This window comes from Stigmatopora nigra, chromosome 11 (genome assembly GCF_051989575.1).
Source record: "Stigmatopora nigra isolate UIUO_SnigA chromosome 11, RoL_Snig_1.1, whole genome shotgun sequence".
Classification (NCBI taxonomy): Eukaryota; Metazoa; Chordata; class Actinopteri; order Syngnathiformes; family Syngnathidae; genus Stigmatopora; species Stigmatopora nigra.
In genome coordinates, this window is record NC_135518.1 from 3,664,739 (window position 1) to 3,686,195 (window position 21,457).

General features: G+C 38.5%; 1 protein-coding gene across 1 annotated transcript in view; it reads left to right on the top strand.

Moving 5' to 3' along the window:
- The window catches only part of plcl1 (phospholipase C like 1), a 57,088-nt gene extending 38,583 nt beyond the window's left edge, over positions 1-18,505 (top strand). Inside the window, exons 4-12 of the mRNA XM_077727987.1 lie at positions 1,036-1,314; positions 1,835-2,226; positions 2,947-4,054; positions 5,002-5,178; positions 8,076-8,438; positions 10,138-10,341; positions 13,082-13,157; positions 14,062-14,171; positions 15,970-18,505. Coding sequence (XP_077584113.1) covers positions 1,036-1,314; positions 1,835-2,226; positions 2,947-4,054; positions 5,002-5,178; positions 8,076-8,438; positions 10,138-10,341; positions 13,082-13,157; positions 14,062-14,171; positions 15,970-16,170 — 2,910 coding nt within the window. The 3' untranslated portion in view covers positions 16,171-18,505. The remainder of the gene's footprint in view (positions 1-1,035; positions 1,315-1,834; positions 2,227-2,946; positions 4,055-5,001; positions 5,179-8,075; positions 8,439-10,137; positions 10,342-13,081; positions 13,158-14,061; positions 14,172-15,969) is intronic.
- Positions 18,506-21,457: the final 2,952 nt, after the last annotated feature.

Here is a 21,457-nt window from a genome sequence, read left to right on the forward strand (position 1 = left end):
TAATACCTCGACGTACGAGTGCCCCGACATGCGACCATTTTGAGAAATGAGTAAAATTTTGAGCAAATATTTATCTTGAGATACAAGACAAATTTTGATATAAGAGCATACAGTGGAAGTGAGAAGCTGCTCATAAGAACATCATGGGCACTGTCTTTCTGGTTGCAACTTATTTTTCCAGTGTTTTGCTTTTCTTAATAGTCAGTGCAAATGGCAGAGCTTGTTTGCTAATACGAGAGGAGTACTACTTCCCGGGCAATTTGGCAAGTGGTCGTGCATTATTCTATTTTGAGGACATTTGTGTGCATTGTTTACGGAATATTTTGAAGGGAAGACAAAAGCAAACAACCCTCGATAGTTTCCTTTCAGCTGCGGCAAATAGAGCCAAAGTAAGGTAAGAAGAAAATTAGAATTCATTTTAGTGTAAGTTTAGATTATAGTTATTACTAGTTATTTGTTACTTTGTTAATAGATGGTGAATTAGAACAAATACAAATGTTTTTCCAATCCAATATCCTGTTTTTTTGGTGTTTTTTTTTTTTGGAACAAATTTGTTTTTAGTTCATTTCCATGGGAAACTTTCATTTAAGTTACGAGTAAGTCGACATACGAGCTCAGTTCCGGAACACATTAAGCTCGTATCTTGAGGTACCACAGTATTTGCTCAGAATTTTACTCAAATTTCTCCAATGTTGAGGTACCACAGTATTTGCTCAGAATTTTACTCAAATTTCTCCAATGTTGAGGCACTTGTATCACAAAGGTATTACTGTACTGTGATCCTTCTTCACTTTGCGGTTTCAACTTTCGAGGCTTCATTATTTAAATCAAGGGCAGAGGAACTATTTTATCTGTGAGTACAGTACTCAAAGTATTTAGATATTTTATTATAGATTATATTTAAATATTAATACATTATAGTCTTTTCATATGCCTGTAACTTTGATATTTAATAAATACACTTTTTGATTTTTGTTCTTGTGTATACTTGTATTTTCGTATTTTTACACCTCAACAACTTTGTCCCTATACTAGTCTCTGGACCTAGTGGCACTTTCAGCGGATGTTGCCAACATTTGGGTGACTGGACTCCGCTTCCTCCTGGCACACCCTTCGGCTGTCGGCTCTGGACTAGGAGGAGGTGGCGGTCTGGGAGATGGAGCCGTGATGGAGGGCAGTCTGGGCAGCAAATTGAGGAGCGAATGGCTGGCGACCGAGTTTGCCCAAGTGGACGAAGACGGTTATGGCATTGTGTCTGAGGATGTGGCAGTCAAGACCATTGTTAAACTGTGTCCTGGCATTAAGGAGACCAAGGTACAGTGATTTCAATTTCCATAACATAAATTATATCTTTAAATAAAATGATTCAGAAATATGTCAGGCAAAATCTAATTGCACTATATTAAGACCATGTAAAAACACAACACAATAAGACACAAATCGGTATTACACGAAAAACAAATGTATAGGTTTTTATTAGTGGCATTGACATCATAGTTGGCTCATCCATTTCTGTCCCCTCCTGTCAGAAATATCTGCCGGCAGACATTATTTTTCCTCCCAAGGAGCACATAATGAGAAAGAATGTGTAAAAGAAACTATACAAGATTAAATAGTGAGGGCGAGTAGGACAAAGGGTGAGTAATAGGGAGAACATTATTGCGCTGTTGCCATGTATCTAGGTCATTTCCATTTCCTGGGTGAAACAAAATAACCAAAGCTAATCAGATCAACCCAACTTCATGGGATTGATGAAGCAAGACTTTCTGAAAGTTCATTATCATTAATCTCACTGAGACTCTGAGCCCCATCGGCTTTTGATTTATCCCTGCAGGTCCGTCTCCGCTTCAAGGAGATCCAGCGTAGTAAGGAGAAGCTCACATCTCACGTTACGCGCGAGGAATTCCAGGAGGCCTTCTGCGAGCTATGTACCCGGCCGGACGTTTATTTCCTGATGGTGCAGCTGGCCAAGGACCGTGAGTGCCTGGACCCTCAGGATCTGCGTCTTTTCCTGGAGACAGAGCAAGGCCTGTCCTTGGTAACGACCGAGGGCTGCCTGGAGCTTCTGAGGCGCTATGAGCCCTCGGCACAGGGCCAGGAGAAGGGGCTGTTGGGCTTGGATGGCTTTGCTCGCTATCTGCAGTCTCCTGAGTGCCAGCTGCTGGACCCAGAGCATGAGGCTGTATGCCAGGACATGGGCATGCCGCTGTCACACTACTACATTAGGTATTGCATGTTTGCTGTTGCAGTAGTTTCTCATCTCATCTCATTTTCGGAACCGCTTTATCCTGATTAGTGTCATTGTGGTTGCTGGAGCCAATCCAAGTTGTCTCCTGGACGTAGGGGGGGACAGCCTGAATTGGTTGCCAGCCGATTTGCAGGGCACAAGGAGACAGACAACCATACACATTCACACTCATACCTAGGGGCAATTTGGAGTGTCCAATCAGGCTACCACGCATGTTTTTAGGAATGTGGGAGGAAACCCACGTAGGCCCGAAGAGAACATGCAAACTCCACACAGATGAATGTGACCTGGATTTGATCCCAGGACCCTAGAGCTGTGAGGCGACACGCTAACTATTCGCTCCAGCGGGCCGCATTGCAGTAGTTTCCAAGAAATGTAAAGAAGCTTGTATTTATACCCAACAAATGCTTGAGATACAGTATATAGCCATGGTTGTTTTTCCACAATCTTACTCTCAATGTCTGATGAGTTAGGAAGAACATCCAGGTAAAAACTTGTGCCAAATCTAGTAGTAGTAGTGTTGCCATGGCGACCCCTGAGGCCGAAAGCCCACGACCACTCTTACTGTCTGATTCACAATTGAGCTTACCAGTAAAATGCTGTTGATTTTGTGCAATGGAAAATTGTACAACCACTGAGATTCGCCTGTGTTTTTAAAAATGCAAATTATTCACCAATTCTTTCAATTGTTTCCTCAGCACCTCGTACCGGTCCTACCTTCTAGATGATCAGGTTCATGGCAGAGCTGACCTAGGTGGGCTAACCAAAGCACTTCAGTCTGGGTGTCGGTGCCTGGAACTTGGAGTAACCGACGGCCCAGAGGGGGAGCCTCTACTTGGAGTCGATTATGGTTCAGACATCCCTTGTCATCATCATCAGGTTTATCAGCATCACACACCAGTCACAATCCGCTCTGCTTTGGAGGTGGTTAACAAATACGCCTTCATGACCTCGAGGTACCCACTCCTGTTGTACTTGTGCCAACGCTGCTCACCTGCCCAGCAACGTACAATGGCACAGCACATGAAAAAGGTCCTTGGCTCCCGGCTTTACACCCCAGAATCTCTACCGGTGAGTCTGGGGAGTCGAGCCACCACCTTACCCTCCCCAGAACAGTTGAAGGGACGTGTCTTACTTGTGGGCAAGAAACTTCCTCCAGAACATGAAGGATCTGATGGGGAAGTGTCTGAGGAAGAAGAAGAGATAGGCGGAGGAGGGCCTCTGGCTGGACGACGGATGACCATTCCGGGTGAGGAAGATCTTGGTGTCGTTTTGGTAGTACCTCCGCCCTCACAACCAAGGAAACTCCGGCTACACAAAGAACTCTCTGACCTTGTAGCCATAGCTCGGACAGACAGCCGCCACTTTTATGCCCGACGAGCTGCTAATAAGCAGCAATCGCCACCCGGCAGTCCCGGGTCTCCTGGGACACCCTTAATGAGCGAGACACCATACTGGACATTGTGCTCCCTGGGTGAGGGTGAGGCGGGGCGGCTGACTACAGAGACCCCGGAAGACCTTGTCACATTCACCAAGCGTACTTTAACGAGGGTACGGCCCAGCTCAGTGCGCCTAGACTCCAGTAATCCCAACCCGCAGGGGTATTGGAAAGGAGGTGTGCAGCTCATGGCCTTAAACCAGCAGACCGCAGGTGCTATGCTGGACCTTCACAGGGGCCGCTTCTCTCAAAACGGAGGATGTGGCTACGTCCTTCGACCGGCCGTCATGAGGGACGAGGTGTCATATTTCAGCGCCCATACACATGGATGTGTGCCTGGTGTGCCACCGCAAACTCTTCGAATTAAGGTTTCTTTCCATTATATATTTCGTAACACTTGATTGCCAGATTTTCCCAGTCAATTTTGTTATGAATGTATATATATATATGGTTTTCTCTGTATGGTTTTGCCTTGAGATGCGTGACAAATTCTCAGATACGAGACAGCCAGGTGGTCCAGACACGTGATTTCTTTCTCACCGCATCTCCCTCGTGCAAAGATATCTACGAGCACTGGGCGGAGCGTTGTATTTATTCCGTGTTTTTTTTTGTATTAGTCAGTGCAGAATTAAGGGAAAATCAATTGGTCCAAAGCAAGCCGGTGTAATGAAGGGCAGTGCAAAGAAAAGACGTATGATGACAATCGATATTAAGCACGAAATAATAATCGAAAAACATTAGAGTGATGTACGCGGGACTGAGCTGGCTCGCCAATACGTATTGAGAAGCAGGAAGTTCGCCTCGAAAGCCGCGTTGGACTACATTAACCTCTTTGCCCTGGTTATTTATTGCACAAGAAGGTTTAAATTTAGTGTAAAGTAAGATTAAAACTTTTTTTTGTGTGTGTGTAAGTTAATTTTAGTTAAATTTAAAGTTTATGTTATTTTACGAGCGCATCCATTAAGTCTCTCTCTCCGCGCACTCTGCGTTGTATTGAATTACTGCCTCATTTTAGTATTAAACATCATAACCACTAGTTATTTGTTACTCTGTTAGTATCTGGTGAATTAAACCAATATGAATGTTTTTCCGTTGTAATATCCTGTTTTTTGGTGTTTTTTTTAGAGGGTGGGAACAAATTAATGTGTATTTAGTTCATTTCTATGGGAAACGTTGATTTGAGAAATGAGTAAATCGACATACGAGCTAAATTATTTAATGCAAGCGTACCCGAATAAATCTTAAAAATCCATTGAGTGACTTCGGAATAATGAAAATTTATGATCTCTTTCAAATGCTGTGTTCTGCAACACAGGTTATTAGCGCACACAACCTACCTAAACCTCAGGGATCAGGCGCCAAAGGAGAGGTCATTGACCCTTACGTGGTCCTGGAACTTCACGGAATACCTGCCGACTGCGCAGAACAGCGTACACGCACTGCTCTCCAGAACCAGGATGACCCCCTTTTTGATGAAACCTTTGAATTCCAAGTAAGACATTAATATTTTTGCAATAATATGTACTGTTCTGTATCTGAATACATTTTACAAATCTTGAAACATGGATAGTGGTTGTTGTGAGACAGCCAATTGAATTTGAATTGAATGCTTGTATTGTCATTATGAGATAGAATGAGAACAATGAAATGAGAGCCCAGTATAGAGTAGCAATGTTGTGAAGTGAGAATCAACGCATCCGCGGCAATATTTTCAAAATCAAATAACCGATAAGGAAATGCATTTACTTTTTGGGGGATTTCGTAACTTGGATCTTTTTCCGTATATAGTCACTCATTTGCATATAAAATTTATATATTTAGAATTATTACATAGACACTAAATTATCTGTCCGTCTTTTGTACCGGTGGAGTTTGTTACATAACAAATAAATGAAAGGCGCGGTACTTGGTGAACATGTTTATGGCCATTGTTTATAATTGAATATACATAGAGAAAAAAACAACTATTCACTTAGATAAACATTGTCAATGGACAAAATGGAATGTTCAGTCAAACCTGAAGCATTTTCTGGAATTAAGGTCTGAAGGCACAGTACCTGTAATTTGGTGGTCTGATAAGGGGTCGGCTTGGTACATGTGTAAATGTGATTTTCTGCATTGGTACGTTTTAATTGTGAACATTAACTGTAGTTATTAATTTTTGTGTAGTATCGAGTAATTCATCTGCAGATGGTGCAGGTTTTTGTTCCAGCCGATTTAGCTTAACCAATGAAGTTTCTTCCGAAACCAGCAAAAAGCAAACACACCAGATTTTTGAAAATGTAACGTCTTCATCTGTTGTAATGAACACCTGCACCCAATGCGCACCTTGAGGACCTGTTTTGACTTTAGGGTAGGCAATTAGTCAACAAAAGGCAAAATTGGGTGCAAGTTTTTAGTCCAACCGAACAATACGACCCCTTTTCACCAATCCAGTGTTGTACAAGTGTAATCAGTTGATTGGAGTCAGGTGGAATAATTGCCCGCCTCTGATTGAGAGGCTGTAAAATAAACACATTGCATGTTAGCCATTGGTTAATCAGTTCTCAAAGAAAGCACGTTTTAAAGCAATGTGATGTGCCTTTCTCCATGCAAGTCAGATTCATCTAAGTCTGGGTTTAAATGTCACTGAGCTATTTAACTCAGTCAATGGTCCCAAAAATCAGAGTATCGTCATTTACACACACACAGTCTATCGTGACTGTCTAGTTTGTCCATGCATGAAACAGTGCACAATTTAGCTCTCCCTCACAGATTCTACACCATGTGGTTTTAGGAGCACACATCATCCATGCGGTATGACCCCCAGCACAAACATATATGTTAGAATTTAGTTTGGAAACATTAACATCACAACTTGGTAGCTAAATCTTCCTTATGTAGTTTATGTTCACTGATATGGAAAATGTTGCAGCATGTCAAATACAACCAATGTAAAGTTATGTGTAGATAAAATGTATGAGGACTTTCTCTTCAACAATCTGGACATTATATGATGGCAAAAAGAAAAATTGGAAGGTATTGAGCATTGGATATTTTAGAGCAACTTGGAATTCAGCCAACATCACAGAAAATCTCATGTTAAAACATCAGTACAGTATTGTGTAAGTACAGAATAAAAATATAGTATACTAGAAGTCTTTTTTGTTTTTAAACTAATGACTTATGTTTTTGTGCTTTATAACACTTCTTAATTGACACTAAATATTGGTTACAATTCTGTATCCACATAAAGCAATAATGGAATCACGTTGCCAGCAGTCTAACTGTTCCGCAACCTTTCTTCTGCTTCTGCTTTTTCCTTATTAGTGCAAAAGTTTCCTCGGAAATGTGCGAAACTTAATATTGCAAGTCCCTGTGTGGTGCAGTGGGACATGTTTTTTTTATTATAGCGTGTAATTAAAGTGGATACTGTGCCTGGATGACTTGGCAAGTGACACTTTGTAAGAGAGAACTGTTTAAGCCTCTCTTGCAACTCAATTTTGTAATAATATGATCATACTTTCAAAATTCTATGATGCTTTTATATGTTTTTCCCCTTCATTTTCTTGGTCCTTGGTCCTTAACACAGCAAAACAATATTGACAAAGTATTGGGACACCTGACTGGCGACCAGTCTAGTATGTCGTCTGCCTTTTGCCCAAAGACAGCTGGGTTAGGCTCCAGCAAACCTGGCAACCCTTTCGAGGATGGGCGGTATGGAAGATGAATGACTGAATGAATATTGTGACACAAAAGATGCACAGCTATGTGTCATCTGCTGTAGGAGGTTTGTTTCTTTTTATATGCCATATTTTTGGGATTAAGTCACACCTGAATGTAGATCGTGCCATCCACAAAATGCTCACTGAAAATGAAAAATCCACTTATAAGCCACCTGTTTGGGGGGGATATTTTACTTATACTTGCCTGTTGCTTATTTTTAATTTAACGTTAAGCCAGAAATTGTTTGGTTTCAGATTTACTCGTCTGGTGGCCTAAATTAGCTGGGATAGGCTCTAGCACTTCCGCGCCCCTTGTGAAGATAAGCATTACGGAAAATGAATGAATGAATAGCTTGACAATGCAAATTAACAATGTCTCAGACACAATTTTCGATTGGTGTGCCTCAAGAGAATGTTAGCAGACATTTCCTGTGGAGGCTGAATGCCTTCGTAAAGGGAAAATTATAAAGATCGAAATCATTTGTTTTGCTGCAACTCTGCATTGTATTAACTTCCCCTCAGGAAAATGGCTATTTGTGCCAGTTTTTTCGTCACTATCAAAAGTGTCCTGTCCTGGCCCAAGTTTGCCTGCTGGTGACATACTACTACTATTTGACATGATGGACATATTTCCGTATTTGTTGTGATCTCCTAAGAGATGCCTATAATTCTTCTCCAATTCCAGGTGAACATGCCCGAACTTGCCCTTCTTCGTTTCGTTGTGCTGGACGACGACTACATTGGAGATGACTTCATCGGCCAGTTCAGCGTGGCGTTTGAGTGCCTTCAGTCCGGCTACCGCAATGTGCCCCTGCTAGATCTGATGGGGGAGGCCTTACCCCACGCCAGTCTCTTTCTTCACGTGGCCGTTACCAATCGACGAGGAGGCGGCAAGGCCCACCGCAGGGGCTTGTCAGTGAGAAGAGTGGGTCGCCGCGGGCGTGAGTATGTCACATTGAGGAACACAGGTATCAAGACAGTAGATGAGACCTTCAAACTGGCCAGCGCACCCCTTAAAGAAGTGATGGATCTGCGGGAAGAAGCTCAGGTAAGGATCACTGCAAACCTAGAAAGAACCAGTTTAAAAGCCTTATAAACATTTAGGTCCTTTATAAATGTGTTAATTAAGGGGTTAGAGAGCTAAAATATTGAATGTTTATGATGTAATATCCTGCATCATACAGAGAATGATTTCTATTTGGTTAAACTTTTCATTCATCTTCTTTTTCCACTTATCCTTGTCCTGGGCGATAAAACGTTAACAATAATCGTGATCAATAATTTTTTGGTAACAATATAATGATAAAAACTTTTGATAGAAGTCGAAAAATATTAACTGCAATTACACCACCTAAAAACTGCAAAAATTGGGGCACTAATGCGACTTGAATGCTAGTTCCAGACTAACAATCAGTAGACGAAGAAGATGGTGAGGCACAACTAATCATTTAGCATAGTTAACAATAGAGCTGCGCTCACAGAGCATGCAAGTGACAGGATTATAACACTTCCAAATTGAGCAATTACGAGATGCAGGACAACACCAAACCTACACACTAAAAGATCCAAGTGAAGTTTCTCTATCATTTACTTTATCTATACTTACGAACCAACATGAGGCACACTGAGGGATAACATGATTGACTGAACTTGATACCTGTGCACAAACATTGGCCACAAAGATCTGAGGTTGAGGGTTTGATTCCAAGTCAGTCCTTACTGTGTAGAGCAGGGGTCCTCAAACCAGTCCACGAGAGCCGGTGTGGGTGCAGGTTTTTGTTCCAATCGATCCAGCACAAACTGTTTGACCAATGAGATTTCAGCAGATAAAGAGAAGCACCTGACTGCAATCCAAATATTCCACTTGTAGGACGCCAGATTGGTGAAAAGGTGTCCCCTTTCAGGGTTGGAATGAAAACCCGTTCGCACTGCGGCCTTTGTGGTATAGTTTGGAGACCACTGGTGTAGAGTTTGCATTTTCTCCCCGGGCTTGCGTGGGTTTTCTCCAGGTACTCCGGTGTCTTTCCACATTCCAAAAATATGCATGGTACGCTGGTTGAACAGTGGTGTGAGTGTGAGCGTGAATGGTTGCCTGTGTCCTTGTTCCCATCGTCAGGATATCGGGATATGTTTCAAGAAGTCCCCAGCCTCTCCGTGGCGGTCTACTTGCCGAAAGACATTTAGCCGACTGACATCTGGCCGACAGCCAACTCGCCGAATGACCATCTAGCCGAACGTAGAATTAGCCTAGCGACTATTTTGCCGACCAACTATCTAGCCGAAGAACATTTAGCCGAGGCACTCGCCCCGGTCGTGTGTGTGTACAAGTTTCTCAACCTTGGCCCGCATACTCCTATATTGTAAGTTTAGAATGCTGAATTTATTGTTATGAATCTGTTATCTTACAATAGAAAGGAAAAACAACATTGTATAACAATGCAACAAAAACAAATCTGCAATGAAAAATAATCAGTAAAAAAGAGCGCAGAATGATTATTAGATTTTATTATTAGCAGCAACTAACAGACCTACCTCTTTCTAGCCATTCGCCCACTTGTTTTGACACACACTTTGGACTCATTTGCAACAGTCCGTCATTCCATCTTCACACCTCCATAGCTGCAATTGTGACGCATTTTATTTTATTATTGTGGCATTTGTCTTGTCTGCTCTGACCAAATCTCCTTTTGGATCTCGCCTCAATTCTTGTTTTGATTCTCAATATTGTTCATACGTCCTGCTTTCAGGGTACTATTGCTAGTTACAAGGAGCAGTGTGGGCTCCCCACGGTGGCCAAACTCAAACAGTGCATACAGAGCCTGGCAACCAGGCTGCATAGCCCGGAGGGCACCATCGGGGTCACAATGGTGCTGAAAGATGGCTACCCGTGTCTTGAGGCCCTCGTCAATGTGTCCGAGACCACACGGAAGCTGCTCTCCGCCTATGACACGGTTAGTATAAATGTTTTCCTCCCGTGTCTTCATTGGTATTTTTACCTTCCTTAAAGAGAGATCAATTCATTTGGATATTATTGTCGTTTAAGTGGCCGCTTTATGATGTAGAGGTTCACTTGCCTGGCATCGATGTACGCAGGCGTGGGCCCAATTCCCGCTGGTGGCAGGATGATTGTCAGTGCGAATGGTCGTCTGTCTCTCTTTATGCCCTATAGACTGACTACCGATCAGTCAAGAGTGTACTAGTCTGTCTTGAAGTCAGCTGGGATAGGCTAAGGCAACACGCCAAACCCTTATGAGGATGCCTGGTACGGAAGATGACTGAATGAATGTTGTTTAAGTGCGCGAGGCCATGTTAAAAGGAGTGTAGGTTTTAACTACTTATGTCATACTGCAAATGCAATTGAATAAATGGCAATGGTAATCACACCTTAACTATGTTCTGTGTAACCTAGTTACTAGGTTCTGTTGATTTTTTCTTACTTAAAGAAGACCTTGTTTTTTAGAATATTGGTGAAAATGTTTATGATTAATCATCACACTTGATAATTAATCAAAAAGCATCATTACACCCCAGTATATTCTCTAATTCAAATCCGCCCAGGGTTGTTGCTAATGCCTCCACCCCCTCCCCCCAAAAATGGAGCATCTCTATAACACCTCCTACAGGCCATCAAGCTCTAATGGTTTAATCATCAAATTGTCGTGCCTACGCACATCTAGAAAAATACACACAGTTGTGACGTTAAGTATCCAGAGAGACACTTGATGACACGCGTGAAGCAGTCACCCACACGCCTCGTCAAGCTCAGGCAATCCAGGCCTCCAGCTGCTCCCTCTACTCCCTCCCACCCGTGTCATCACTCTGTTACACCTACACACAATATCATGCAAGGTGACTTCATATTTCTTTATTCCATTGGTGTCATTAGTGATGGAAGCGGCATTTTCTAAGATGTGTTTAAATATACGAGGTTCATGCGGAGGCACGTCCCCTAATTAATAGACCATTTAGTGTGGTAATTTGCAATTAAACAAATTGCAATTAAAATTTTGAACAAATAGATGCATTCAAATGTTGTGCTGTTAGTTTGCGGAAAGGTAATTTGAAATAAAAACCAGCTAATTCAAACTGTTTTTAATTTACAGTATTTTCACGACTATATGGCGCATCACATTTAAAAGCGCAGTGTCATTAACGAGTGCTATTTCTGTATTTGACACACAGTGGACGAACCGTTTTTAAAGACGCAGCCAGGCATGGCAAAACAAACACCAGCTTAAACATATGGACACACTTTAAAGACAGTGTTAAAAGTTTTATTCAGCTATAAAAGGAAGAGAACAATGCACTTATTCTGCCCATGTCATTGTTTACAGTCTCGTCCCTACTTACGAACCCTCTAGGTATGACATTTTCAGCTTACGAAACCTTTTGAGACGCAAATGAGTATCTCAAGATGCGCAAAAATATCCAAGTTACAAAGACGGCAATACATTTCATATATCCGTTATTTTATTTAGATTTTTTGCGGATGCATTGCTTCTTGCTTGACAATTTCTCTTTTCTCTATCCTGGGCTCTCACAGGCTGTCTCACAACAACCCTCTATGTTTCTTTGACCGTCTTTGTCTGCTTAAACTTATGCTTGGAAGAAGCTGTGGTTAAGTGCCTTCGACAAACTAACAGTTGAGCCTCAACCTGAACCACAGACTGCGGTGGGCAAAATTGTGTCACGGGGGGCAGGGGATGGGGCTTGTGGTCAGTAAGGAGGATGTTGAGGAGGTGGTCGAGGGGCATCAAAACAAACTCTCCTGGGAGCGGGAGTTCATGCAAGGAATTCAACAAAAAGGCGGCTAAGGAAGAATCAGCCACCATTACCACAGCACAAATCAGAAAAAAATGGGGGAGAAATTTTACGAATTTTACAAACTAGCTCTATAGTTTGTAAAATTCGGAAAATTTCTCCCCCATTTTTTTCCAAACCTGCTTAAATGCAGGATTCTAAATATGGGAATAAAAAGATGTATAGCACTCAAAAATAAACTGTTATTTATAAAAATATGGAACATTAGCTGTGCATTTCAGGTATACGAAACATCACAGAGCCTAAATATAGTACGTAGTAATATTTGATATGGAACTTTAGCTGGGAACAGTGCCTTTGTGCATCCATACACGATTACCACAAGCCCACACTATGTTGTGTCATCAGGAACATGCCCAGTTTATAGCACACTTGTTTGTACCGTTTTTAGGGAGATTTCAAAGCACGCTTGCAACTACTGGACGGGACTGGAAGTGCAGCCACTAATGTATTTTTTTCCCGCACCGAAAACACGGCATATAAAGATAGTATCAGGCAGATTTTGCATCGATACAAGAATTGCACAACTTAATTTAGATTTTTTTTTAAACACCCTTAATGTGTCCCTTTGTTAACTTTAATATGTCATTGCTGAAAAATCTGAAGCCTCTTGGTGAACAATCTATCTGCTCCATTTTGAGTGGAGTTCCAAAACAAATCGCTTTTAGTTTATTCATTTTGAATAAGGGTTGAACCATTGTAATATTTGTTGTGAGAAAGCATAATATAATAATAACGCAGGGGATTACTCCATCACGATTTGAAGGTAAAACAGCAAACTGTGCTAATAGCTTTTTAAAACTGTTTTATTTCTTTTTATTCCCAGCAGGATGTCTAATTCCCTTTTGGGCATTTCAACTCATTTTTCAGATGATTGCAGCTCAGAAGCAGCTGATTGAGAATGCCGATGGCATCCAGGATAGGATTGCACAGGTGCAGAAAGAAGGTACCGTCAAATAAACTAAAGATTTTATTCACTTGTAGAGATATAATGAGAGCTGATCTTTTGAATCACTAAAGTCATTTAGTACTTAGACTATAAAAATATTAACACTTTTTTTAGTTTTTTGTGACTCGTCTAAAATTATCTAAAGCTTCACGATAGACAATTTTTCTGAAGTTTTGATCACAAACCGGCATCATTATTGCATAGGTGTGTGCTCCCTCAACTGCTCATGATAAGTTAATGGCATGATTCAATTAAAGCACCCTCCTGTACTATCTCTCTTGTCTTTACACGATTATAGAAATAAGTAAGTAAAAAAGAATGCCTGCAATAGAACGAGATTGCAGGAATATATTATAGATTATATTTGTCGCTTGAATATTGCTATGTCAGTGTTATGTCAATGTGTTTGTGTTTCAATTGCCTGGAACGCACCAATCTGCTTCAGAAGTGTGTACAGTGTTCCCTCGCTACTTCGCAGTTCAGCCACCGCGGATTGAGAGCTTCACGTTTTTTTTTTGGAAAAAAAATACAAATATTACATCAAGACAACATATTTTACAGTTTTTTTTGTTATAACATAAATTTCACTCTCTCTACCCGTATTCTATATGGTGTACTGTATAGAGGGGGGTAAAAAAACAAAAAAAATAATTTAAAAAAATTAAGTTAAATTCAAATTAAGCATTTTTGAAGGGGCATCCCTACTTCGCGGGAATTCACTTATCGCGGGTGGTCCCGGTCCCTATTAACCGCGATAACCGAGGGAACACTGTACTCAGAAAATACCACGAGTTGCTTAGAACTGCAGTGGTCGAGCAATCAATAGTAACAACTACAATATTGTCCCTGAGCACTCATACTGCCTCAGTACATGAAAATAAATTGTGCTTCCATTTTGAAGGTATGCAATTCCATGAAGATCTGTCTCGTTTGGGGGAAAAGGAAGGAATGAAAGGATGCAAGCTGAGCAAAGCTGTGGAAAGTTTCACTTGGAATGTGACTGTGCTTAAGGTACAGAAAATGTCAGATACGTAATCAAAATGCAGTTGTTTTAAATTATTTTTCTAAATTGTAGGTTTCTTGATAATTCATTTGAACTGGTTTTCAAAATTAATTTTCTTATCAGGTTATTCTTAATTCAGATTGAGTGATTTTACTACCATTAACAGAACTATATTGACTTTTTAACTGGATGGATGAACTTAAAACAATGAAAAAATATGCTCAATTGCTTTTTAGTTTTCTTAAGCTTTTATTAGGTTTGTGTTCCTTTGGAGTTTTGTGTGGATTTAGTCTTTAGGCTTTTTCACTCTGTGTAACTTGTTATTGTGATTTTCCATTGCTTTTACCTGCTGTTATCTCTTTCCTTATTACTCACCTTTTCTCAATGGCTCGTTAACCCCAGTCTGTATTTAAGTCCTGTTCATTTCTTGTTTTGTCCTTGTTTGAATGTCATGTCAGTGTTAAGTGTGCATCCCTGCTATGTTTGATTCTGTAGCTTTTTGATTATCTCGGTATTTTTAGATTCTCTGCCTTAATTTGCATTTTGTTTTTTTGGTTTCTTTAATTAAACCTTTTGAGTTACCATTCCCTGCTAAGTGCTAGATGACAAAAATTTATTCGAGTATAACGTGCAAAATTTTATAACAAAACTGAAGCAAAGTTCAGGTACGCGTTATACATGAGGGCTTCACTTTTATGACCAAATCCCGGTGAAAAACTTCCCTCTACCGGTGAAATAGTCTCCTCTGTAGCCGTTATTATGGAAGACGTAAAACCTGTCTTTGTCCGCCAAATGGCGATAATCTACCTTCTTTTACAAAACCCAGCCCTCTCCAAATATTTTTTTTTGGCAAGTTTTTGATAATTGTGTTCACACTGGTAGTTTGTTTTACTAGGTTCCCGCACCATCTATGGCAGTGGTTTCAAACCGGTCCTCAAAGGGCCGCAGTAGGTGCAGGTTTTCATCCCAACTCAACAAGGATACCTTTTGCAAGTGCAATCAGTTAATTAGAGTCAGGTGCTACTTATTTTAACAACACCTGATTGGTTAAAATATCGGCACTGGATCGGTTGGAACAAAAACCAGGACCCACAGCGGCCCTATGTGGAACCGGTTTGAGACCACTGATCTATGGTGAATACAGTAATCCCTCGATTATCGCGTTTTTTTTCTGGAGGAATTTTTTATTGTTAATTTATTATTTTTTCATAAAAATGTGAAAATCCACACTGAAATTCGTAAGCGGAAGCCACTTCCCTGTCCTCTGCTTGCTACTAGAACTCAGCACTGAAAAAAATATTTTAAAGTTCATAAAAATGTGAAAATCCAATCCTGAAGTTTGCAAGCGGAAGCCACTTCCCTGTCCTCTGCTTGCTACTAGGACTCAGCACTGAAGTATTTTATTTTTTTTTTTAAATAGGGCTGACCCTACTTCACGGTTTTTCGTTTAACCCGGCCATGTCTGGTCTACATTGACCACGATAATCAAGGGATTACTGTAAATGTTTTGTCATAGCGACGTGTGTTCAGCATTTTGCCAGTTACCAGTGTCGGTGCAATCCTTGGTGATCTGAGAAAAACTGAAGAAATGTTTTTTATAGCAATTTTTAGTCAAAAAATTATGGGTGCACATTATACACGGGTGCGTGTTATACACAGGTGCGCGTTATACTCGAAGAAATGCGGTAATATTTATCTGGGCTTAACCCAAATAAGAATGTCTGGACAAAAAAAATAAAAATAAAGAAAAATGTTGACTATGCGAGTCATATAGAAGACAATTTTGAGCTTTTATGTTTGTTGCAGGGTCAGAGCGACTTGCTCCGTGGAGCCAAGATGGACGCCCTGGATGCTCTGAGGCAAGTGGCATTGGCCTGCGAGGCCTGTGGACTCACCTCGCCTCCGCCCAACACCTCCACATCCACTTTCACTCCGGCCGAGCTACACTACATCCCTCATAACCTTAGTGCGCGCCGAAGCAGCACGCATAGCAACGGACGTGTCTGACTCTGTTTCATACTGGCTGGAACCTAATAAGTGCAGTAAGGTTTGAATAGGTTGTATGGTTTGAACTGAAGACAGGTCCTTTCTTGCATGACTGAAAATCACAACTGTATTTTCAAGCAGAAGACTCAGATGTTTGAGTCAAGCGGTACATGGAATTTTGATAGTTCTTAAGCAATTTGTGTTAAAAAGACAAGTGTGGGTGGTTGACGTCTGCAACATATGAAAGGTTCCTTCCGCCACTTGTAGTATAGTTTGTGTTTAACAAATTGGAAGAAAAAAATCTGACTTAAGAACTGGGTGCGTTACCTTTTTGGGTAGACAACCATATTTGGTTCAGGAGTTGGGGGTTAAAACAAAATAAACTAATTCCTGCCTGCCAAAGCAGTTTTTTTAAATAGATCAAACTTAAGATAACATAAGATTTTAGTTGCCGTCCATTTTCCCATATAATATATAAGATTTTTGTTAAATTATTTATATTAAAAATGTCACAAAAAGGGAATGACAGCAATTTCAATAGTTGACCTCATAGTTTATGTTTACATAAAGCTTAATCTAACAACATTTTCTTGGTTTTATATGTTGATTATTCCTAGACTTTGATTGTGTTGTGTTAAAATCGAGCTATTTTCTTCTGTTGAATTAACGAAATAACCTGTCAGAAGCACTCTCGTTTCGTTTGTCATGATCATGTTACCAAGTTAAGCAGCTGAATTCAGGTGCAGGTTATTGTGGCCTTTGCCTCTTGTCATGTCAACTCTAAGAGATTGAAATGTGAGGATGGGTAGTAATTGGAGAGAGGTTATTTGTTACAAGGTGTACATGTAGTTCACATGTCCCCATTTTCTGTGACAGGGTGTAAATCAGTCCGGCACTGTGTTTTTTTCATGGATGTAGCAATAACAAAAATAGAAACCAGTGAAAAAAATTGATTTAGAGTGTCTTGTCTTTCTAATCAAACTCACTGACTCTTTGAATGTGTGAAAACAGCCATTGCCTGCTGATAACAATTTGTAGTACCTTTGGCCTTTTCAGTGCAGATATGTGTTGTCTTCACATTAGGTCTTGTTTAACCAAACTTCTTGTTATCCTGTATGTTTTGAGCTTACATTTTGCTTGAGCTTGTTTCCAGAACTTCTCACCTCAGAGCTGTTGGGAAATGTGCGATGCACTTTCCTGCTATAATATCAGTTGTTAAAAATTAAAAAAAATAATTCAAAATAATCGTTATGTTTTACAAAGAAGAGTCTCTCCTTTAACGGTGAACAATTTTCACTGTCAGCTTTTGTGCAGGAAAAATGATCAATTTGATTGCCCTTTTTTTTGAGACTGGAAGAACCCATGCTGGGTTGTTGGGTCTAAAATGAAGTATTCTAAATTTCTTTAATTGCTGAATCAGTTTTGAATGGAAACTCAATGAAAAAAAAAAAGCATTTTCATGTTAAAATGTTTTATCTTGAATTGAAATTCCATGCATCCTCAATGAAGTAGTTAAAGTTCTCCAGTTTAGTAAAAGATCTTCAAGGTGACTGCTTTCATTGATTTCAATTCATTTTTACTGAAACTCTGATCTATTGTAATAGGAAATGCTTGTCTATTATTGTCTTTTAATCAACTATGTATGGATTGGCTTCCCTTAAGTACAGATGGACTAAATATAGTGGAGAAAAGTAATAGTAAAGAAAGAGTTCATTTAGAAAGCATTTGCTGTGTGGTAAAAGTAATTCAGACCCAACTAGTTTGTCGCTTAGAAACGCTACCATAGAAACAAAGTAAACGGTGAGCCTATTATTTGATACCTGGAAGAGTTCATGAAACCAGGGTAACAGGGTTGTTTTCATTTCTGTCTCTGCTCATCTTTTTACCTATTCTGGACATGAATGATGCATCTGGTTCCGTAAAACAAACCACAGTATTATCTTTCCAGGTCCACTTCAGAAGTCCTTTGACTTGTCAGAAGGGTCGTACAGTCGACATCAATGTACATGCAGTGACGTGGCGTAATGAGCCTTTTGGAAACATTAGTAATTCAGTCTGACCTGGTTTACATTTATCGGTACGATCCCGTAGCCCCTAAGAGGATCTGCATCAAGTAGCTAAATAATATAATGAGAATTAGCATATTTAGCGGTGATTTTTGAGTTTATAAATTGTTTTTCTCATTAGTTGCTGCCATATTTGTGAAATGCCAGCAGTGCAAGTATCTGATTTAGGCTAATCACATTTATTTCTCTTCCTTGCTCTTATATGCTATGTTCCATTAACATGCAAACAAAAAAACACATTTAAAATGTTTCCCTTTGAAATTAAGAAATTAAATGAACATCTACTCACACTGAGTTGTCTGTCAAAAAACGATTTGGTGACACCAATGCCTTGTCAGAGAAGGCCTTGAAGGTCTTGATGCACACCACTGATAAATAAAAAAATAAAAATAAATATATATATATATATATATATATATATATATATATATATATATATATATATATATATATATATATATATATATATATATATATATATATATATATATATATATATATATATATATATATATATATATATATATATATATATATATATATATATATATATATATATATATATATATATATATATATATATATATATATATATATATATATATATATATATATATATATATATATATATATATATATATATATATATATATATATATATATATATATATATATATATATATATATATATATATATATATATATATATATATATATATATATATATATATATATATATATATATATATATATATATATATATATATATATATATATATATATATATATATATATATATATATATATATATATATATATATATATATATATATATATATATATATATATATATATATATATATATATATATATATATATATATATATATATATATATATATATATATATATATATATATATATATATATATATATATATATATATATATATATATATATATATATATATATATATATATATATATATATATATATATATATATATATATATATATATATATATATATATATATATATATATATATATATATATATATATATATATATATATATATATATATATTTATAGATATGTATATATATATCTCAGTGGTGTGCATCAAGGCCTTCTCTGCTGGCCTTAGAAATATCTGAATCACCTCTGATGTTAATTATATTAAATTAGATTATAATTGGTCTCAGTTGGACTTGAAAAAAAAGTGTTATTCACTGCAGTTTTCCCCCAGTTAAACACACTAGCTGATGCAGCACAATAGATTTTCAGTGTTAAAAAACAGTCTCACTCTCTCTAAACTTTCACTGCCACTACTGAAGCGTTGCCTTGCTACACAATAAAAAAAAAAGATAAAACCTAGAATCTGACTGGTAAACATGTTACTAAGCTTTCTGGATGTGCATTTTATACATGAGGATGTGCATTTAGATGTGGGATTTGCCTATGTGTGTCTTAAACCTTTCCAAACTTTTGGTCCATTCTTCTGTGTCTAACACTAACTCCATGCAGGTGTATGGTCCAATTGATTTTCATGTCTTTAAAACATTTAAAATGTTTTCTACACATGTTAAATAAAAAAATGTACTCGTACCTGTAATTGTGATGTACACTGGTTGGAAATGTATTACAGTACCACCTGTGTGGGATCTTCAATGCCTTCAATAGTTTTTGACCTAACTTCTTGGTCCTTTATTTGTTCTAAACTTAAATGCTTTCTGTTCTTGTAAAATAGAATGAAGACCAAAAGAGAGATACAACATATTTATTGATGTTAATAGCTATGAATAAATATAATTGATAACTACATGGACCTTGCTTTTATTTTAAAAAGCTACTGTGTTTTCTATCTGATAGGCAATGTAATATAACTAGGGTATTTAAATCAGACTTAATAAAGTGATCTTTTGATGATGAAACAATGTTGGTACACGTATTACTGGGTTTTGTGGCTTTCCTTTTGTCTAACTTCAACCTCTTTTGTTAATGTTATTCAAAGATTTATTTATATACAAGAAAGTGCCTTGTTAGGTTCATTAATAATTACCTTCGTCCGTAATTATCAATAACTGCAGGCAGACATCTTATTCAATTATTGACATTTAATTAAATAGAAATGGATAACAACAGGTAAAACCTCCGAAGGGGAGAGTTTCAGCAAGTTCCTCTTACAACTTCCGAACGTCTCCCCGAATAGACGTTCTCGTACGACTCTTATTGCCATGAATCAAAACAATTTACAGAGTTGTTGATCATTCCATCACGTATGAGTAAAAACAACATCTGGGACTACAATAACAATCAAAGTATTTTACCAATAACAAAAAAAAGGAGACTAGACCTAAACAACATTTAGATTAGAACAATTATGCCTTCCTTGACCTAAGAATCATATAATAATTACATAAAGAAAAACCCGAAGTGTGTCACGAGTGTTATGGACGTGGCAGAAACAATATCTTTGTTATGGGCTCCGTTGCTGGAAATGGCAGATATCCAGTCCTTGCCCGATCAACAACCCTCTCAGCCCGATACTGGGTATGTGGATGTAGCAACCAACAATCCTTGGAGAAGTCCATGTGAGAGTGGACTAGGCGGCAGTTCATGACCTTGCAACATTTTGAGAATAATAAGAGAATGATTTAACAAAGAAATGACTTAATACAACTATATTTATAATAGTAATACAGAATAAATCCAACAATATACAAGAAAGTGCCTGTAACAGAGAAACATAATTGTTGTGTTTAGTAGTGTAAGTCAATTTACACCGACGGAATTTGTTCGCTTGTGGACAAAATGGACTAAGAAATTTGTACTTCAGAGAATTAAAGAAATAATTTACTTGCCTACATGCGCCCAGGACGACAAATCTCTACGATGTGCTACTTAACACTCTAATAAATCTGTGCGCAAGAAGGTATCGATTAAAACCCTAAAGGCCCCGTTCCATAAATAATTTGTTGATCCACAAAGGAAAAATACTTCATCTAAATTGGTACAATGCCAAGATGATTGGTGACTTAAAGGCCACCTTCTGGATGGCATATCCACAAGTGCTGCAGCAACAAGGTTTCATGTGTCTTCCAGCATAATCTCCAGAATATGGATGGGATTTCAGGAAACGTGATTATTATTGGACCGGCCCGTACAAGGTCCTCAACCCCTCGGCAGCACCGATACCTTCTTCTTTGTGCAAGGCAGAACAGGCTGAGTATTGCTCCTTCCCT